The sequence below is a fragment of the Aedes albopictus genome, chromosome 1 (assembly GCF_035046485.1).
Source record: "Aedes albopictus strain Foshan chromosome 1, AalbF5, whole genome shotgun sequence".
In the NCBI taxonomy this organism is placed as follows: domain Eukaryota; kingdom Metazoa; phylum Arthropoda; class Insecta; order Diptera; family Culicidae; genus Aedes; species Aedes albopictus.
Genome location: NC_085136.1, coordinates 296,091,248 through 296,110,589, shown reverse-complemented (window position 1 = coordinate 296,110,589; position 19,342 = coordinate 296,091,248). Strand labels below are relative to the sequence as shown.

Genomic DNA, 19,342 nt, shown 5'->3' with positions numbered 1-19,342 from the left:
CTCATTGGGACAAAGCCTGCTTCTCAGCTTAGTGTGTTCTATGACCACTTCCACAGTTATTAACTGAGAGCATCCTCTGCCAATGACCATTTTGCATGCGTATATCGTGTGGCAGGCACGAAAATACTCTATGCCCAAGGAAGTCAAGGAAATTTCCTTTACGAAAAGATCCTGGACCGACCGGGAATCGAACCCGTCACCCTCAGCATGGTCATGCTGAATACCCGTGCGTTTACCGCCTCGGCTATATGGGCCCTAGTTTTCACTCATATGAGGGCGAAAAAAAAGGAATCAGGCAAATAGGCCAAGTGCCGTGTACAAAATTTCAGCTCAGTTTAAACAAGAACTTTTCCACGGTTAGACTTACACCGAAAGCGTCCGTTTTGGCAAGGGAAAAGTCTCAATCGACATTTACACGTTCCACAAAACCCCACTGGACGAAAAAACAAGTAAAATTCGAGCCCCAGAAAAAGGTTGAAAACGAATCGAAACGTCGGACAAAATAAAATAAGTAAAAAGTAGTACGACCTTCAGGCCAAGGAGCGGAATGCGGTCGATGGCGTAAAGAGGAGAAGTCCACCCAAACGGACGGCTCCCTTCTTCTTGGAAGCTCGACGATGGCGTACGAAACCATGCAAGCTTGCTGGAGCCGTAAAGGAGCGGGTCAACCGCCCTATACGGCTCGAGCTGTATGGCCCTAGCCTGCCGGATAGGCAACTAATCTGGTAACTCCCAAAAGGTTAACCATTTGAACCCGCGGACAAAGCCCAAACGGAGTGACGAGAACCCCTGAATCACGATAGGGAAGAAGAAAAAGGTGAGAATACGTATGCCGATGACGCTAGTGTTGAAGAAGATGGCGGCCAAAAAAGGCACTAACCCAAGAGGCTCTTAACCTTTTGCAGTCCGGATATAAACCCTAACTAAAACTGCAGAGTCAACGACGGGTACACACATAGTGATCATCTGGTGATTCGGTACAGAGTTGAATACGGAGAAAGACAGACGCAGCCGAGCATCATTGATAGCCACTGGGAATGACTGATCTCGTGCTTCGACAAGCCGGCATTTATGGAGCGATTGCTCATAGAGATTAGCACCGGTGACCTGTCTAGTGACGATCTAGTCGTAACCCTAGGCCACGAGTGTGACGTCGCAATTCCAAGAAAATCCCTGCCCAGGAATGAGCGCCGACTAATGGTGCTCAAAATTCACAGCACTCCACGAGTCCTGTCTAAAGTTTGGAAGAATACTGTAACGCGCTCGCACCTATGGGGGTAGAACGGAGCAAAGTGAGATCTACAGGGCGGTGAAATTGGTACTGAACAACGAGATCAAATCACGTAAGTGGACGTGACTGGACACTCTCTGCCAAGCCAATAAGACCCCATGGGGGGAATCCTACAGAGTAGTCATGGCCAAAACGAAGGGCAAGGCAACCATCTCGGAATTCTCACCCGAGACGCTGCAAAAGATCGTAGAAACGATCTCGTGCTTCGGCAACCCGCACATTGTGGAACGATTGCTCATGGAGGGTCTAGAAACGATACAGTCGGACCTGTTTTGGGGACAATGCAGTCGAAACCGTAAGCTGCGAGTGTGACATCGAAATTCCAAGACGATCTCTACCCATGAACGGGCTCTGAATGATGGTGTCGAGAACTTGCAGTATTCCGGGTATTTTGCCTGAAGTCTAGGAAATGGTTGCGAAGAGGTCACACCGATGAGGTCAGAACGGAGCAAATCTATATATATAAAAATGAGTTTGAAGTTCCTTTGAGGCAACAAAACTCACGAACGGATGAACCGATCAGCATGACTCTTGCACGGCTCGATTCGTATTCATGGTAGCTGTGTTTATATGCAGAAAAAGTTACGAAAATCATTTAAAAAAGTATAAAAATTGTTAAAATACTTATTTTTCATTAGCCGGGAAGAAATTCAGCGTGATCGAAATGAAATCAATCTAGAGTGCGTTGCTGCGATGACCTCTACAATAGGGCTCTGCACAAAACTCTCACCCTCTCTTTCGCTCTCATTGAGATTTAGTAAACAACAAGGCCAGGAAATGTCAAAATCCCATACAAAATCAAAACAGTGCAGTGCCCTATTGTCAAACCACCACAGCTTGGCAAGACGAAGTTTGCCGGGACAGCTAGTAAGATATAAAAATTCACTACACCGTCTTCAACCAGAGGATGCACAGATTCAACGATCACTTACATTAGACAACGGGCAGCACACGAAACACCCAGTGGTCCCAGTGGAGAACTTTCCGTTTGGCAAAAAGTTTTCACCGATTGGAGCGGGAATAGAACGCACACTCCAAGGCTTACGAAACGACCAGACGACTGACGATCATAACCGCATGACCGCGAAGCCCACCTATGACGAAGCCATAGGGGCTGTCCATAAACCACGTGGTCATTTTTTTGAGGCTTCTCAACCCCCCACCCGCGTGGTCATTAGACCATACAAAATTTTTTATTCGTCCATACAAAATGGTCATTGGCCGAACCACCCCCCCACCCCTATTGACCACGTGGTTTATGGACAGCCCCATACTCTGATACAAGAGCACAAATCTGAAGAACCAAATGACGGTTTGCGCTGACAAGTTGATATATTGGTCACCACCAGCGGGTAACCAATCGATCAACTTTTCAGCGCATATACGACCCTCTGAGATGATGCCTAGGCCTACAGGGTAGTCATGGCCAAAACAAAGGCCTCGTCACCCCTGAGATGCTGCAGAAGATCGTAGAAGCTATGTTCCCGCGTCGCGACACAAGACCATGGATTCTCATAGCGGAAGGGAAGACGCTCAAGGTAAACAAAGCACCGGGTCTGGATGGTATTCCGACAGTAGCCATTAAGGCGACCCTCGAGGCTCGTCCTGACATGTTCAGAATGGCTATGAAGGTGTGCCTGGCCCGATAAAGACTAGGTATTTTGCGTAGTGCAGAGCCCCTTGAGACCCATTAGTCTTTTTCCCTACCTCCGCGTGGCTGCGAGCATCCTTAGGGAAGATCGGGTAACCAATCCTGGTTGGAACGTTGGTCGTAAGCTGACAGGAAAGGGAGAGTTTGCTTCTGCAAACCTGAGCGTCTGTTCTTCAGGATAAACAGCTCACAACAGCCTCCGCTCCCCATGTTAAGGGAGACTGATCGACGTCTGAGTATCAGGGAAGTACTTGTAGTAAGTAAGAGATTTTATATTAACAAGGTTCATATCAACTAAGTTTGAGTAATATTTTATTTGTGTGAATACCAGGTAAAGAAATCTTAGCTCGCTATTTCGTTAAAGTAACTTAAATTATTTGAGTGGAAAACCAAAACTTTATGTTGATTTATTACGATAAGTATTGTGTGCGTTTTTGTTTGAGTGTACTACATGCGAAATAAACATCGCATAGCCTGCTTGAGGCTTTTGAAACAGGGGTGGTAGATCCTACCCTCTACGCCCACCCAAACATGCCCACCTGCGCGCCATCTGCTGTTGGTTCTAATTTGTAAACATCTTTTGTTTAGTTGTTTATAAACATCAGCAATAATAAAAACATTAGCGTTTTTCTCTTCCTTTCGGTGCTGATGCTCAGTTTTCTAGGTAATTATCGAAATTGCTTGAGTTGTAGTGTTAAATTATCCTCATATTAAAGCACCAGAACCACTCTGGGAGTTTTCGATTTTCAACCGATTTCCGCACTCCAAACAAAACGAAAACAAAAACAAGCGAAAGTAGAGGCAAATATTTCATAATGGCGAAAACAAAACACTGATTTTTTTCGGAATTAAATTTTTCAATATAATCTAAATAAAATGTGTGGGATTATGCTTGAATCACATGCTGACTTGCTTTTAGCATGATAAAACGGTGTTAAAATCAATTTTGCGAACGAATATAGATATTTTCTTGGTTGGCCGTTACGTCCTTCTAATGGTACTAAAATTGAATAGAGGGTAGGCGCAATTTGTTCCCAGTTGACAGCCAGCTTACTCCCCTGTTTTGAAAAGGTAGCTGATTCGAGTCCGCGATCGGCTCGTTGATCACACGGCTAACGCGTGAATGAAAGGAATAAGAATGAGGGATAAGAGAGAGTGAGATAGGTAGATGATGGTGCTTTGGCTCGGGATTCGTCGACCCGGACAACGGGGACCGTAAATGAATAGAACGTCAGTTTGTTATCGAATTTTGTAGCGGAAGGAGGTTTTAGACGCGGCGCGAAGCGAGCGGGAGTTTTTGTTTGAATTTTGCCGCGAATACTACAGTACTCTAAGCTCAACTATGCACTATATGGTCCTCCTAAGTAGGGAGGTTGATGTCCGGTGTTATTAGCATTCTGTATGTAGCATATTTCATGTGGGGAGAAACCTTTTTGCAAGGTTGCGACCATTCATTTGCAAAGATTTACATTCATTTGCTATTATCTCAGTTCAGAGGCATGCTATCGAAAAACAATGTATGGATGAATTTCACCTTGTAATTTTATCTGAAAGTTTGCCGAATAACATTGGGGTCGCAAACGTATACTAAAGTCATGAGCGAGCTGTGAAGGCAACTCTCCACGCGGTGAATGTAAATTACATTCACGCTGTGGAAAGTTGCCTTCACAGCTCGCTCACGACTTTGGTATGCGTGTGCGACCCTAATGTTATTCGGCAAACTTTCAGATAAAACTACAAGGTTAAATTCATCCATACATTGTTTTTCTATAGCATGCTTCTGAAATGAGATAATAGCAAATGAATGTAAATCTTTGGAAATGAATGGTCGCAACCTTGCCTTTTTGGAACACTCCATTTTTCTGCAGCCCATACTAAAATACCATACGAACCGAGACCAACGGCAACAACTCCAGCGAATTAAAAAGACTTGTGATTGGAAATTTGATACGTGGAGCTGCTGGTCTTTCAACTTCATCGGGAGCACCCGCATTCTCGTAGATCTACTCAAAAACTGCGAGTTCGCAGCGTTACACGAGGTATGTTGGACAGGATCCAGGCAAAACACGTAATCTGAGAACAGTTTTCATCGTGATGGGTTACGATATGCAGAGGCGCGTGACCGATCGGATTAGCAAGATGAGGATTATGAACCGATTCTTCAACTTCAGCATAATCAACATGCACAGCCCACACTTCGGATGCACTAGTGATAAGGATACAATCTACGCGCAGTTCGAACGCGAGTACGATCGCTGCCCAAGACACGACGTCAAGATCATCACAGGAGACCTGAACGCTCAGGTAGGCCAGAAGAAGGAATCCAAACCGACGATTGGAAAGTTCAGCGCTCCCCAGCTGACGAACGACACCGGCCTACGACTCATCGATTTTGCCGACTCCGAAAACATGGCCATACGTAGCACTTTTTTTTCAATACAGGCTCCCTTATCGTTACCGTTAAGTAGAACTTTCATAATAGCGCATTTAGTGCACCACTGGACTATCACACGAGTTTCCAAGACTGTGAAAACGTAAATAAGCAGAGCACTTAGCAGGGGATAGACAAAATGATCGGGACAGGCAAAATTTTCACTTTTCAAAAAATGTTTAATTAGCTGTAACTATTCGAAAAGTGCATCAAATATTCTCAAATTTTTACTGTAAGTTCTTCAACTAGTTGTGTATCAGTGGACAAAATTTGGAAAAGATCGGACAATTCTTCACGAAGTTATAAAGATTTTTGAAAATGGTAAAATTGTCCGATAGCCAACTTTGAGCTGTTATATCTCCGGATTCAATGAACCGAATGTAATGAAATTTTGACCATTAATGACTTATATAATGAGCTATGAAAACCCATTGACTTAACTTAATATTCTTAACACGGAAGAAAATTATAACGATTAGATTATTTTTCTAATAAATCACCAAATTATCCAAAACATCAACATCGTTTCAAAATTCAAGATGCAAATTATAGTTCATTTAGTTTTCCTCTAATTGACTTATATATAAATGCGTTTTGAGGGAAAGTAACAACATAGCCGCCAATAAATTGAAAAAGTAATGGGATGCATAATAAAAATAGACCAATTTAGTAAAAAATCGTGAAAAAAAATTAAGTCGCTATAACTTTTTCGCTTGTTAAAAATTTCAAGTTAAGTCAAATGTTTTCCAGGGTTCATTATATAAGTCATGAATAGTCAAAATTTCATTGCAATCGGTTCATTGAATCCGGAGGTATAACAGCTCAAAGTTGGCTATCGGATAATTTTATCTTTTTCAAAAATCTTTATAACTTCGTGAAGAATTGTCCGATCTTTTCCAAATTTTGTCCACTGATACATAACTAGTTGAAGAACTTACAGTAAAAATTTGAGAATATTCGATGCACTTTTCGAAAAGTTACAGCTAGTTGAACATTTTTTGTAAAGTGATAATTTTGCCTGTCCCGATCATTTTGTCTATCCCCTGTATACAGCATAAATCAAAGAAATAGTGCGCTGAAGACATCAACTAGATTTGATGCAATCGCGCACTTTTATTAACGTTTTCGCACTTGTGGAGACTGAGTGAACAGTTCAGTGATGAACTAAATGCGCGATATAAAACAAGAAAAAGTACGAAAACCCACTTTCGCTTTTAATTCAAAATAAGATTAAATTCTTATAAAGCGTACTAGATAGTTATTCTATTAATTGTAACGTATCACACATCGTTAACATTCCTACGATAGTCGCTTCACCGTTTCAACCACAAACAATTTCTCGCACCTTATTCCACTTTTCCCGGCCTACAGACCACGCTTCATAAAATTATATCGGCACAATAATGTTTCATAGGAGCTATGATTTTAAATTCTCGAATTCGCCTTTCAGATACCTAACGCTGATCAACTACTTACGAGACGACTCATTCTCCATACTCACCATTTTCTTTCGTTCGTTACATACATTCAGGCGCAACTGGCTTACCGCATCTCACCGTATTTGTTGTGCGAATCATCTTTAGTACTTGCAACTGATATATTGGAAAGCACACTGCAGACATAGTGAATGGATCGCAATAATCTTCCACGTTGGCGTTCAACACTCCGAGCGTAGTGTAGATGTGCACATCTGCTCCACTCCATAACACTAATCAGTTTATTCGCGGAAAACACGTTTCCCTGCATTTGCTTCTGGCGCCGAGTATCAACTTCAACGACCCGAACAAGCTTTGCTTGTGCATACACACACACAGTCTCCCACAGTCTCAAACGCTATCCTCGTCGCCGTTGCACAGCTTCATCCGGTCCTGTTGTTCGTCCAGCGGTTCATCGGAGTTTTCGTTCCAGTTTGGGTTGTGCTGCAAAGGGTTTCCCGGAAGGAAAGACAGAACCGAGATAATAGGGAGACCAATTGAAAAACGGTAAATTAGTATTATGTATTTGCGAGGATCAGATCGGGATGTAAGCGGCCCGTGCCAGATGCTGGTGCCGGTGCCGAATCGTGTCGTCGTCGTCGTTCTAGGAAGGAACTGAGCGAAGCAAATGAGGTTGGTCGTGCGATTGGCGCTGTTTGTGCTCGATGCGCACGAGTAGGGGATAGTGGGCCAGAATGCACAGCACTGGGGAATGTTCGTTTTGCTGCCTTTTGATAAGAACGATTTTAGAATTAGAACGAAATACAAACGGGAAATTTCATGTAAAATTTGGTATTTTGGATTTGAGGATGAAGAATATCGTCTAACTTTCCGAATTAGTCGAAGATAGGTTTTTATATTGATAATTTCAAGTTTTCAATTGGAATATCACGAAAGCGATAACTTCAAGCAAACTATTGATAATGATAATATTTATCCAACCTATTTTAAGATTTAGAGTATCAAGCCCATAGATCGTGTCCTGCCCAAAACACGATTAGGCTCAGTGTACCAGTTAAATTCACCATAGTTGATTTTCAACCTTTAATGATGCAAATCTACAAGAAAAAAAATCGTGAACAACAGATCACGATCACAAAAGATGGTTGCAATCATTCAAACTCCACAATTTGCTCAAATTTTTATGAATTTGCATGAAGTTTGTATGGGAAAACTTGGCAGAAATCAGAGGTTTTTGATTTTTGTCGCTAGGTGGCGCTGTAAGCGTTTAATGATATTATTGTTATTATTGTAGGTATTATTGTAGGTGACTATATACCAAACAACTTTGTCGAAGACCGCAAAGTGATCCAACGTCTGTGAGAAAAGTTATACCTTAGGCAAAGTGAGGCGAAGTGTTGAGATTTTATTATTAATATTATTCCTTTACATGTACTAACAACATGTAACAATCATAATGTCTCGCCTCACTTCACCTGGGGTATAACTTTTTTATTATGCATCATATAACTTTGCGATCTTCGACGAAGTTGTTTGACATAGACTGCCGTGTGCAGCATAGTTGTCCCATGTTCTATGGAAATCCATATTAACATGGGACAACTGTGCTGCACACGGCAGTAGAGTTACCTACAATAATACCAAGGGTACAAAGGGTTTTATCATTGAACGCTTACAGCTCCACCTAGCGGCAAAATCCGAAAACTTAAAATTACTGCATACATTTGGTCACGTTTTCCCATACAAACGTCAAGCTTGTTGAGCGCCTCTTTTGGCTTAATCAATTTGGTTCAAATTTTGAACGTAGCTTTTCGGAGTCCGAAACAACCGGTTCGGGAGGTAAGACTTGGCATTTTTTTTAAATTTTTGTTTTTCATATAATTGTGGGCCACCTTAATCGGTACGTTGAATTTTGATATCAAAAATTCAAAAAAAAATGTTTTCAGTTTCAAAAAAACGATGAAAGAAAAATCGAGAAAATTTAGTTAGAAGCATTTGGTTACCCTGGGCTATTTGGAAAATTTGTATGATAGATCCAATTAGTTCGTTATAAACGAAGTTAAAGCTGGTGTTTGTGTACTGATCCTCACTAAAACTAGTTACCAAAACTATCAAAATAGTACTGCTGTTCAATTTTTCATCAAAAAAATTCCAAAATCCAGGATTGAGTGTATAAGTTATAACCATAAGAATGATTATAGTATTAATCACCACGGAATCATATTGGATTCAGTGGTTTGACTTTTTAATAACAGAAGAAAAAAAATGAACGCCTGAAAGAGTCTTTGGAGGAAAATCTCCAGTTACACCGGTATAAACCTCTGTAAATATTAATAAGAAAATCTGTTGAAATATTTTTCAATGAATTCTTATGGAAATATGCTTGGAGAAATATTTGAATGATTTCCTGAAAGAATGCGTAGAGAAATTTTGTAAATTGTAAAAACAAAATTTGGAGGATTTTTTGAGAAAATAAGTATTTTTTGTGTATTTTAACTAATGCTTATTCTACACTTGAGCAGGGATATTCCTATAGAGATTCCTGAGGCTATCGCTGAATGAATTCTAAACAAATAATTCTAAAAACGCAGCCGCTGGTAACTCTCGCTGAGACCGTACCACTATTTACACCATGTTTTCAAAAATGTTTGAGATAGAGATTTTCAGAAAGTCCTTCCCAAAAAAGTAAGCAAAATGAATTTGGTTAATCAAATGAATGGACTCCCGGTTTTGGTCAATTGTTGGCTCATTTACAAAACTGCAGATAACTTTTGATAGGAAAAAAAGACATCTCTAATTTTGTAATATGTTGTGTATAAATGTCTCTACTTTCAATTCAGCATTTGAATTGAAAATCGGTGTATGCCAACGTGGTAAAACAAAGGTTTAGTATAAAAATTCAATATGGCGGCCAAATTCAATATGACCGACCCAACTTTTTATAACTGCAAATATGTTACGGGTATAAATATTTGTTACAGAATAATTGTTTAATGTTTTCAAAGTTTAATATTCGTGCGTTCTTTGTGCTACATGTTGAATTTTAACTTGTAAATATTACCCTAGTAATAACTAACATTTATAGGGTTCTGGCAGGATAGAGGCCAATGAAGTGCAATCCTATTTCGATTGCCAACATTCAGGCCATTTCGGGCCGCGATTAAGTACTAGAGACGTAAACCTTTCCCTGACACAGACTTCAAGTTATAGAGCTCTAGTATCGAAACCCGAAACGGGATGCCCGATTAGGATTAGTTTTCCTAGACAAAACCAAGCTATGAACACAGTATCAAATGCTGTGAACTAAAAGGCATACTGCCAACTAAAATACAATTCCAGGATGACTGATGGACCCAAATCAATAAATGAAACCTCGTCATCCTGTGATCGGAAGGAGCTATCCATCTGGATAAAAGGGCACATTTAAGTTGTGTGTTGAGCTGCGTCAACTTGTGATGTGTCTTATTTGTGCATTTATAAGGTTCTATATGTACCGTAATATGTTGATCCTTTATAATAATTAATTTATTTTATTTTTGTAACATGGCGCCAAACGTGGGGCCCTTGCATTTGTAGGGTTTCATGTTGTATTTTGTACCAAATAGTAGCTCTATCTTTCCTCTTTCCAACAACGTTTCATTATGAGGAAGTTTCAGAAGGAACTTTGGAGTTATAACAGTTCAAATGAGCCAACATTTGACTAAAATCGAGAAGTCTGCAAAAATTGTTGAGGCTCTAACTAACGAGGGGCCCATCAATTTGATTAACCAAATGCACTTTCCTTACTTTTTCGGGAATGACTTTCAGAAAATCGGCTCCCTCAACATTTTTGAAAACATGGTTTAAATAGTGGGATGGTCTCAGTGAGAGTTACCGAGGAGTAAATTCTGAAAGAATCTGAATCATTGAAGATTTTCTGAAAATAAAAACCTAAAGGAACTCGTAAGAGACATCCATACAACTATTTTCGAAGCAATCTATCGGAAGCTGGAGGCATTTTTCAATCTTTCAACCGTCGTTCGATGTCAATTTATTGATTTTGCTTTGGCTGACCAAGCTGTTACGAATGCTCGCGTTACGTTTCGTGCTTAGTGGACCTGGCAATCCTGAAACTAAAGTATCGAGGATTCGATCGGAGCTGCCTGTTACAGTGAGATGCCACGATTAGGCAGTGTAATTTTGTCCGTGAGTCCGATAGGAACTACGAGGAGAGTGCACTGTGTTTAGAGAGTTGTTTGTCCCGCGAACCGATACTACTTTGTAAGTTTAGAGATGTAATGAAATTGTAATGAAAACTTTAGCTAATAATAATAATAAATTGCAGTATTGAAGCTGCTCGAAATAGAAGTTGCTGTTGATAAGGTGTCAATGTTCCGAACGCGACATGCCTCCTAACACAAGCCCTGTGGTATATTACAGTGTTGAAAATGTTTTAACATCCATGTGCACAACAGAACATGTGCTCGATGAACAAATTGAAATTTGTATTATGAAAAGAAATCCACGCACTCCGGTGAGACTCGAACTCACGACTCCCAATTCACTTGACGGGCGCTTCTATTCCTTCAAGCTACGGAGTCACTCGACTATCTCCGTCCACAGTAGGCCTAGAACTGAACTCGATTCCACAGTCGCACATGGTTATCTTCTTTTCACAATCCAAACCTCCTTCAGATGGGATTAGATGAACATCTAACAGAAATGAACAATAAACGGGAAACTGTAGAGAAAATTCTGAAGAATTGTTCCCAAAATGTTAAAACTATTTCTGAAAGATTTCCTGAAACAAAATGTCAAGGAACCTGTTACATGAAACATGTTGTGGGAACCCCTGTGCAATGTGTGGTTGTATATGTCAACCTTCGGTTGTTTTATGTTTTGCAGCAGCCGCACTGTCAACATGTATAGATCAATGAATAGATCATCAAAATAAAGCAACAGAACGGGCGCAGAGGATCAAATTTGTCCGTTCTTATATGTAAAACATCGAAGTTGTGAGTATTTATTTTATATGTTTTGTGACACTAATTAAATTAAAAAATTACAGCTTTACAGCATGGGCTGAATGAACCAACCATGTGTTCTCATTGTCTTGCTGTAAGATCGGTTCCCGAAAGCTGATGTTTGTAACAGAACCTATTGTTGATAATTTAATTAAATCCTTTAGGGAGAACGGAATCCATTAGAAGTAATGCTATGACAACTTTCTTAAAAAGTTCCTGAAAAACTTTCTGAAGGTCGCTCTAAGGAAATTTTCCTGAAGGATTTTCTGAAGAAAACGATGAAACATTTTCTTAAAAAGTATTTTGGGAAATTTATTTAATAAACTGTAAAAAAGTTTCTGAAGAAATCCTTTGCGAAATCTCTGATTGAATCCAGGATAGATTTTTGAAATGAATTCTTCTGGAGTAATATCTGAAGGAGTTTTGGAAATAATCCTTGAATGACTTTTTCAAGAATGCTATGGAAATATGTCTGAATGAGTATCAATGAGACTATTTCAAAGAAATTATAATGGAATTCCTGAAAGATTTTCAGAAGAAATCTAGGGCATCCATGGATCCATTTTGAAAGCATTTTTTTTTTCAAGTAATTCCTGGATGAATTGCAAAAGGAAATTCTGAAGAATTTTATGAAAAATCCTGGGAAGGAACAAGCAGGCCCGGATTTAAGGGGGGCCATGGCCCCAGGCCCCCACATTTCAGGGTCTCCCACAAAATGTTACTTCAAATAAGAACCGAAAAAAAGTAGTGCTAGAAACATCTTGATTTAATTTTTATCACAAGTACTTCTACTTTCAAGATGTATGTGAAATGTTGTGCTTAAAATTAGAAAGAAGCAGATATCTGCCTTTCAATAAAATTTCAAACTTTTCCTGAAAGTTGCTTAGATTTTTAAGGTATGCATTGATCACTCTTGAGAATTACACAAGTTATTTTGACAAAAATACATGAGAAAATCATCACCTGAATTCTGGATGAAATCTTAAACGCTATGGAATAGAGAATCGAAAAGTTTCTGCTGAAAAATCGTGTTTATTTCTGTCGAAAATTATTGGTGTTTTTTTTATAAATTCCTACATATTTCTTTGAAGATTTGCAACTGTTGCTCTCAGAATAAAGAAAAGTTTTTAGAATTGTAGGAAGGAACAAGCAAGAATTTTAGGTCGGATTTAGGCTGAGATCTGATCCGATTTTCTTCAATATGATTAAATCCATGAAGATTTTTTTTTCCTGGCTTGAATGTGTAATTTAAGGCGAACTCTTAACAAATCCATAGGTTCGTTATGAAAATTGCAGTGAATATTTGTGGAGAAATTTTTGAAAGATCCTGAAATATTTAAAGTTTTCCAAACAGTTTTTGTTTAAATTGGCTAAAAATTCGTCCGCCAAAGGTTATTATGAAATTTTACTTATAATTCTTTTCAAAGAATAACAGAAATTCTATCAGGAACTCATTATGGATTTCCGATGAAATTTCTTCAGCAGGTTTTAGTAGAATCTCCGCTGAAAATACCACTATGGGTTTTTGCCTTTTGAAGTTTCACAAGAAGTTCTTAACAATTATTCTGCGCGTTCACCAGAAACTCCTATCGAAGTCTCGTTAGGAATGTTTATGCTTAAGTTCCACCAAATAAGAAACCTGGTAATCGGTCAGCAACTCTATAGATTTCATCAACCATTTTGCAAGAAATTCTATTTAGAGGTTTTGCAATAACGGCCCCAAAGATAGCGCTATAAATTTTATCTGAAATTTATCGAAAATGTCTCCAATAAAATCTTTTTTTAAATTTCTTAAAGGACTTTCTCATGAATTTCGACTTGATCAATGGAATCTAATACTATGAACACTCTCGGATAAAGCGTTATTTACTTGATAAAATTTCTTTTACAATCGTCTTCAGACTAGATTTTCATATCTGGAGCTCTGTTATGCTTAGTTTATAGTGGATGCTTTTTTTCTATTTACGGTTATTAAGCTAGATTAAGGCGGATACAAATTTCATCTTGACTTTTTGCCCACCCCCCCCCCCCCCTTTCGAAATTTTTTGGCAGTATATTGCATTTTGAGGGGTCAGTTAGAAAAATATTTATCAAAATATCGGGTCCTGCCAAAAATTCTTCAACAAATCTGATGAGTTTTAAATATTGTTCAAATTAAATATTTTATTATTTTTATCCCCCCTCTCGAGCAGAAACAATGGTGGGACAAAAAGGGAAATAAATATTTGTATCGACCTAATTTCTCCAATAACAACCCTAATTTTTGGATGAATTTTCCATATTTTCTGGATTTTTCTATAATGAAAAAAATATTCTCTAAAAAGAGAGCCCCCACAAAACTGTGGCCCCGGGCCCCCACATTTGTAAATCCGGCCCTGGGAACAAGGGAAAGAATCCCTGGATGATTTTTTTTAAAGAATCCTTGAAAGATTTCCAGAAGGAATTGTCCCATGTATTTCTAGAGGAATCCATGGAAAAATAACCGAGCGCACCCATGGAAGCATTTTTAAGAAATTCTTGAAACAATTTCTGATGGAATCTCAAGAGAAAGTTCTTAAAAAACTTTGAATGCATTCTGAAAAAATTCATGGCTGTGAGGATTTTTTTTGGAAAAAAACATCAGGCTGAAAGAATTCCTGAAGAAAATGCTTATGAGATCCATAGAAATAATTCTTAAGTAATTCCAAGTATTATAACTAATGATAATTCTATACTTAAAAACATAAATCCATGAAAGAATTTCAAGAGAAATCGACGGATAATTATGTCAAGAAACCCTTCGAGAAATCTCAGCAATAATCTCTGAAGGATTTTTTGAAAAAAAAACTTGGAAAAATTTATAAATAAATCTTCTTAGAGTATTTCCGAAGAAATCGCTGGAAGATTGCACAAGAGAATTGCTGGAATAATATACGAAGGAATTCGTTGAAGATTTTCTGAAAAGATCCGTTCACAAATTTCTAAAAGAATCTATGGATCATTTTTGGAAGCAACTCAAGGGAGATTTTCGCAAGGGATCTCTAAAGGAATTTCTGAGATAATCTTGAGTTTTTTCTTGAATTTTTTTCTGGAAGAGCTACTGAAAAAAACTTTTGATGAATTCAATTTTCTGAGGAATGATTTTTGAAAGAATTTTTGAAGGAGTTTCTAAGGGAATCTTCGAAAAATTTTCTGAGTGAAGAAAGAAAAACTTCTGAAGGAATTCTCAACTTTTGATTTTTTGATCGAATCATTGGAAAAATTCCGAAGGAACCCGTAAAAGATTTTCTGTAGGGATTTTTTTCCAGGAATCTATGGAAAAATTCCTTAAGGAAACCCAAGATTCTTGAAGAAATCTGAAAGCGTCATTAGAAATTCTTTGACTTCTACGAAGGACTTAGGAACGATATTTAAGGGGTAAGAAGCAAAGGGATGTACATGACAAAAACTCGCTTTCGAGTAAATGAGTTTGAAAGTTTTTCGACCATTTTTCATCCCATACCATTTTTTTTGGCATTTCAAAAGCGGATTTATTGTATTTTTCTAACCATCGTAAAATTAATCATAAACAAAGTTCCTAAAAGCTAAATTTTGGGCTGCGTGGTTTATGAGCAGCCCCTTAAGGATTAAGCATCATTGACCAATGCCAGGTAAAAATAAAACATCATAGTTTTGAAATGAATTCTCCTAAAAGCGTAAGTCGAAAAATATCATAAACTTAGAAGTACAGAGGAACAGACGCTTCGATGAATAAATTTCATTGAAAAACATCGTTACGAAATCACAACCGCACAATGCTAATCGTATTATAATTGGCCGGACCACCACTAGGTGGCGATAGTGAAACAGGGGCAAAAACGATACCTGCGCCACGAGTGGTCAATTGATCAACTCCCGAATATTTGAATCAACCGTTGAAAAGGTGTTCGATGAGAGGCGAGTGAGTGTGACGCTTGTTTCTCTGTGTTAGAAGATTAAGAATACATCCGTTCAAAATATTAAAAAGGTGACGCGAGTGACTACTGTTACACCATAACTCGTAACACGAATTCACGAGTTCACGAAGTAGAATAAATATCCGATGAATATGTTAGCAGGTTACTGTTGTGACAGTTCAACTTAAAACGTTAAAACGTTTAAAAGGAGTAACAATTTAACGTTAAAATTTTAGTTAATGTAATAGCTTGGATGAATAGCCTATGTTTAAAAGAACTGAAAAAATCCAAAGGGAAAACTTTAATTTCAAAATTATTCTGTCCAAATGTTTATGGCAAAAATTAATCTCGTTATTTTTATTATCATGTATCTTTAATACACTCAAACCTCCATTTAGGTAGGATCCATTTAGGTAAAATCTATTTAGGTCCCTCCGATTAGGTTATATCAAACCCGACATCAACCTATCATTGACCTGTTTGAATTTTGGCCGGCAAACCCAATATAGACCCAACAGTAGTTCGATGTTGGTCCAACAGTGGCCCAACACTCGATAAAAATCGACCCAACATTTAATAATTTTTCAGTCTGGCGGAATTTTGAAAGGTTTTTCGTGTTTCGTGTCCATCTAGTTATTTGAATGACAAGTCTGACCTAAGACCCTCCAAAACCCCCGAAAATGCCCCTAAAGCCCCTCCTTTCCTGACACTCCCTTGAAAGTCCTCTGAAACTTCGCATGACCCCTTTAAATCTCCTAGTTATTCTCCCTTCTTGAACTTCTTTTCAACCTTGTACTCCATTTAGGTAATAGACTGAATCCATTTAGGTAATGAATCCATTTAGGTAAAAATTCTATTTAGGCAGTCCCGACTCATTACCTAAATGGAGGTTTTCGTGTATCGAGATATTCAGCCCTCGGCAGGAAAAGAACCGGGCAAATATCCATCCGTTTCACAATGCTGGTCTACTGCACACAATGTTCCCCTAGCTTGCTGAATCACTGAAGAAAAGAAATTGATTGGAATCATTGGAAACTCTTCAGGGTTCAGATTGGCATGCGCGCAGCACCAACATGGAAGCATGTGTGATTTTTCCTTTTCTATTTTCCCTTATTCAAAGGAAGGATCGTTGAGACATCCGAGAAGGATGTGCTTTTCCTGCATTGGATTTGCCATCAACAGTGGCGATGCCCTTTTTAACAGTTTGCTGTTTCTTTGGAAGGTTTTATTTTTATGTTTTGATTTATCCTTCCTGGAAACAGTTATTTGTAAACTTTGGCAAATGTTGATACTTCGATTAGGTGTTCATTTTGATGGTGATTGACAAATAAACAGTTATTTATTAATATATCAGCTGTCTCGGATCGTCATCAAACATAAAACATCGAAAATGCCCGTAATTCTGAAATGACTAAAAATGATTATACAAAAGTAGTTTATGGACAGCGCCAAACATTCTCAGTACACTTAAGAGCGACAAGAGAATATCATCTAATGGAAGAAAACTTTGGACTTGAATAATATGCGAAATTTGTACGTAATGGATGACAAGCAGCGTAATATAGCACCCTTTTGCACTTAAGCACAAAAATGAACAAATATGTACTGATAATTTGATTGAAGCAGAAAATAAATGGTACAGGATAGGTATGATGATAAAAAGTTCACCTACAGGTATAATCCCAGGGAATTCACAAACAGGATTAAGCACGCCGAAGTGAAAAACGAGAACATTGTTACAAACAGAAGACTGATTAAAAATTAAAACTAGATTCCTGTAAAGCGTTGTCTTCAACTTTTGGGAGGATACTGGGCAATGACAATTGGCAGACTATAAAGAGCAACGTAAGGTTGAATTCGAGTTGTGCCAGATAAGTTGTGTTGATGATTCTTGAAAGATTCATAAAAAAATATGACATCATCAACCAACTATTAGTCAAAGCAAAAATATCGTTAAGACAAATACTTCTCAATTTTTGAATTTAGATTCCAAAAAAGTTTTTTAAACAACAACTCTATCCAACGTTCAAAATTCGAGTTACAACGTCAAAAGCGCAGCGCTACGAGAGAGACAAAGGTGTTCTCAGCAAATGATGTTGACAATGGATGTGCATCAATGATGTAGCACCATCATTTACCAAGTGGTATCAGTGATCAGTGGTGTGTGCGACGTGTGATCGTGTACAAAAGCAAGGGAACTTAGATCATCTAGAATAGTGTTTCATATGTTTGTTTGTAGCACACCTTGGTCCAACTGGTAGCTGGGTAGTAGCGGTAGTAACTGTAGTTGCAGTGCTAGCAGAACTTCTAACAATTGGGGACAAACGTAGCTACGTGTGCACGCACTCTACTACTCGACCAATCACGGCATGAGCTCGGTAAGCTCGGTTTGGTCGCCCGAGTCTACTACGGTTGAGGTTGTGGTCGTTTGTCGACACAAGACGCCCACCTGCGTTACTTCCGGAGCGGCTCCCGTAGTTCGAATCTTTCGCGAGATGGTTTTGCCTCCGCCGGCCCCGTTCGCAACGAGTGTGCTAGACTCCTTTCGGCAGAGGATTTCGTTAAACTCCTTACGAAAGTTATCGTTGAGCCAGCCGTAGAGCAGCGGATTGGAACAGGCCGAGCTCATGCCCATCATGTGGCAGATGGCGTACGCTACCATGATCTCCTGGGTGATCCCACTGAGGTACAGGTCGGCGAACAGGTTGAACAGGTTCAATGGAAGCCACGAGATTCCGAAGATTAAGGCTATACTTATCAGTAAGTAGTTGGTTCGTTGCATCCGCCGACCTCGTTCCCGTTCCCGCACGGGTTGTGAGTCCTTCGAGTTGACACTGGTGCTCACGGTGGTGGTCGTCACCACCAGACGGTGCTTCAGCTTGAGATAAATTCGTAGATAAGCTATCGACACTATCAGAATTGGCAGGAGATACTGGACGCACAGGGTGAACACCGAATAGTACACCCGACCGCGTGCCATCGGCCAGTCCTCGATGCAGTACGAGATGTACTCGATCCCTAGGCTGGGCAAGTTGACGTCGTAGTGAATGAGTCGCCTGGTGATGAACATCGGCGAGGCCAGAACCAGCGAGAATATCCAGATGCCCGTCAGTATCACAATGGCACCCATCCGCTGGAGACTGTCGCGTGTGGGGTAGACAATTACCTGTGGAAAAAAAGGAAAAAAGAAGAAGAAGGATTACACTGCCCAAAAAATAACATATTTTGTTAGAATACTTTATGAAAAGTATATCAAGTCTAATTGTCCCACTGTTGAATTTCTATGCATGTCTATCCCGCAACCTCATTTTTGTTGTGGAATTTTCAGGAATGCCGATCATCTGGTGATAATATTTTTGAGAAAGACGCAATGATTTGGTTAGTGGGTCCGTTTATTCACTTGTCTCGCGAAAGGTTGTAACACAGAGAAACAGATGTCACACTCTGCTCGCTCTGATCAACTATTTAACGGTTGACTCAAATATTCGGTAGTAGGTCGCTTGGCCATCCGCGGCGCTGGCATCGTGTTTGCTCCTATTTGACGTTTGCTCACTACCGCCACCTAGTGATGGCCCGGCCAAACACAAACACAGTACATCTAGTATTGTGGCGATTG

The 19,342-nt window shown here is 39.2% G+C and overlaps 1 protein-coding gene across 2 annotated transcripts in view; it reads right to left on the bottom strand.

The window, feature by feature from the left end:
- Nucleotides 1-2,551: 2,551 nt before the first annotated feature.
- The window catches only part of LOC115267376 (neuropeptide F receptor), a 77,656-nt gene continuing 60,865 nt past the window's right edge, over nucleotides 2,552-19,342 (bottom strand). The window contains exons 4-5 of one of the 2 annotated variants that reach the window (XR_009996571.1): nucleotides 17,971-18,892; nucleotides 2,552-7,292 (exon numbers count right to left, since the gene is read on the bottom strand). Coding sequence is in view for 1 of the 2 variants with exons in the window: in XM_062847030.1 (XP_062703014.1) it covers nucleotides 7,200-7,292; nucleotides 18,176-18,892 (810 nt within the window). In the remaining variant the exon portion in view is untranslated. The remainder of the gene's footprint in view (nucleotides 7,293-17,970; nucleotides 18,893-19,342) is intronic. The other variant, XM_062847030.1, reaches the window with a different exon arrangement.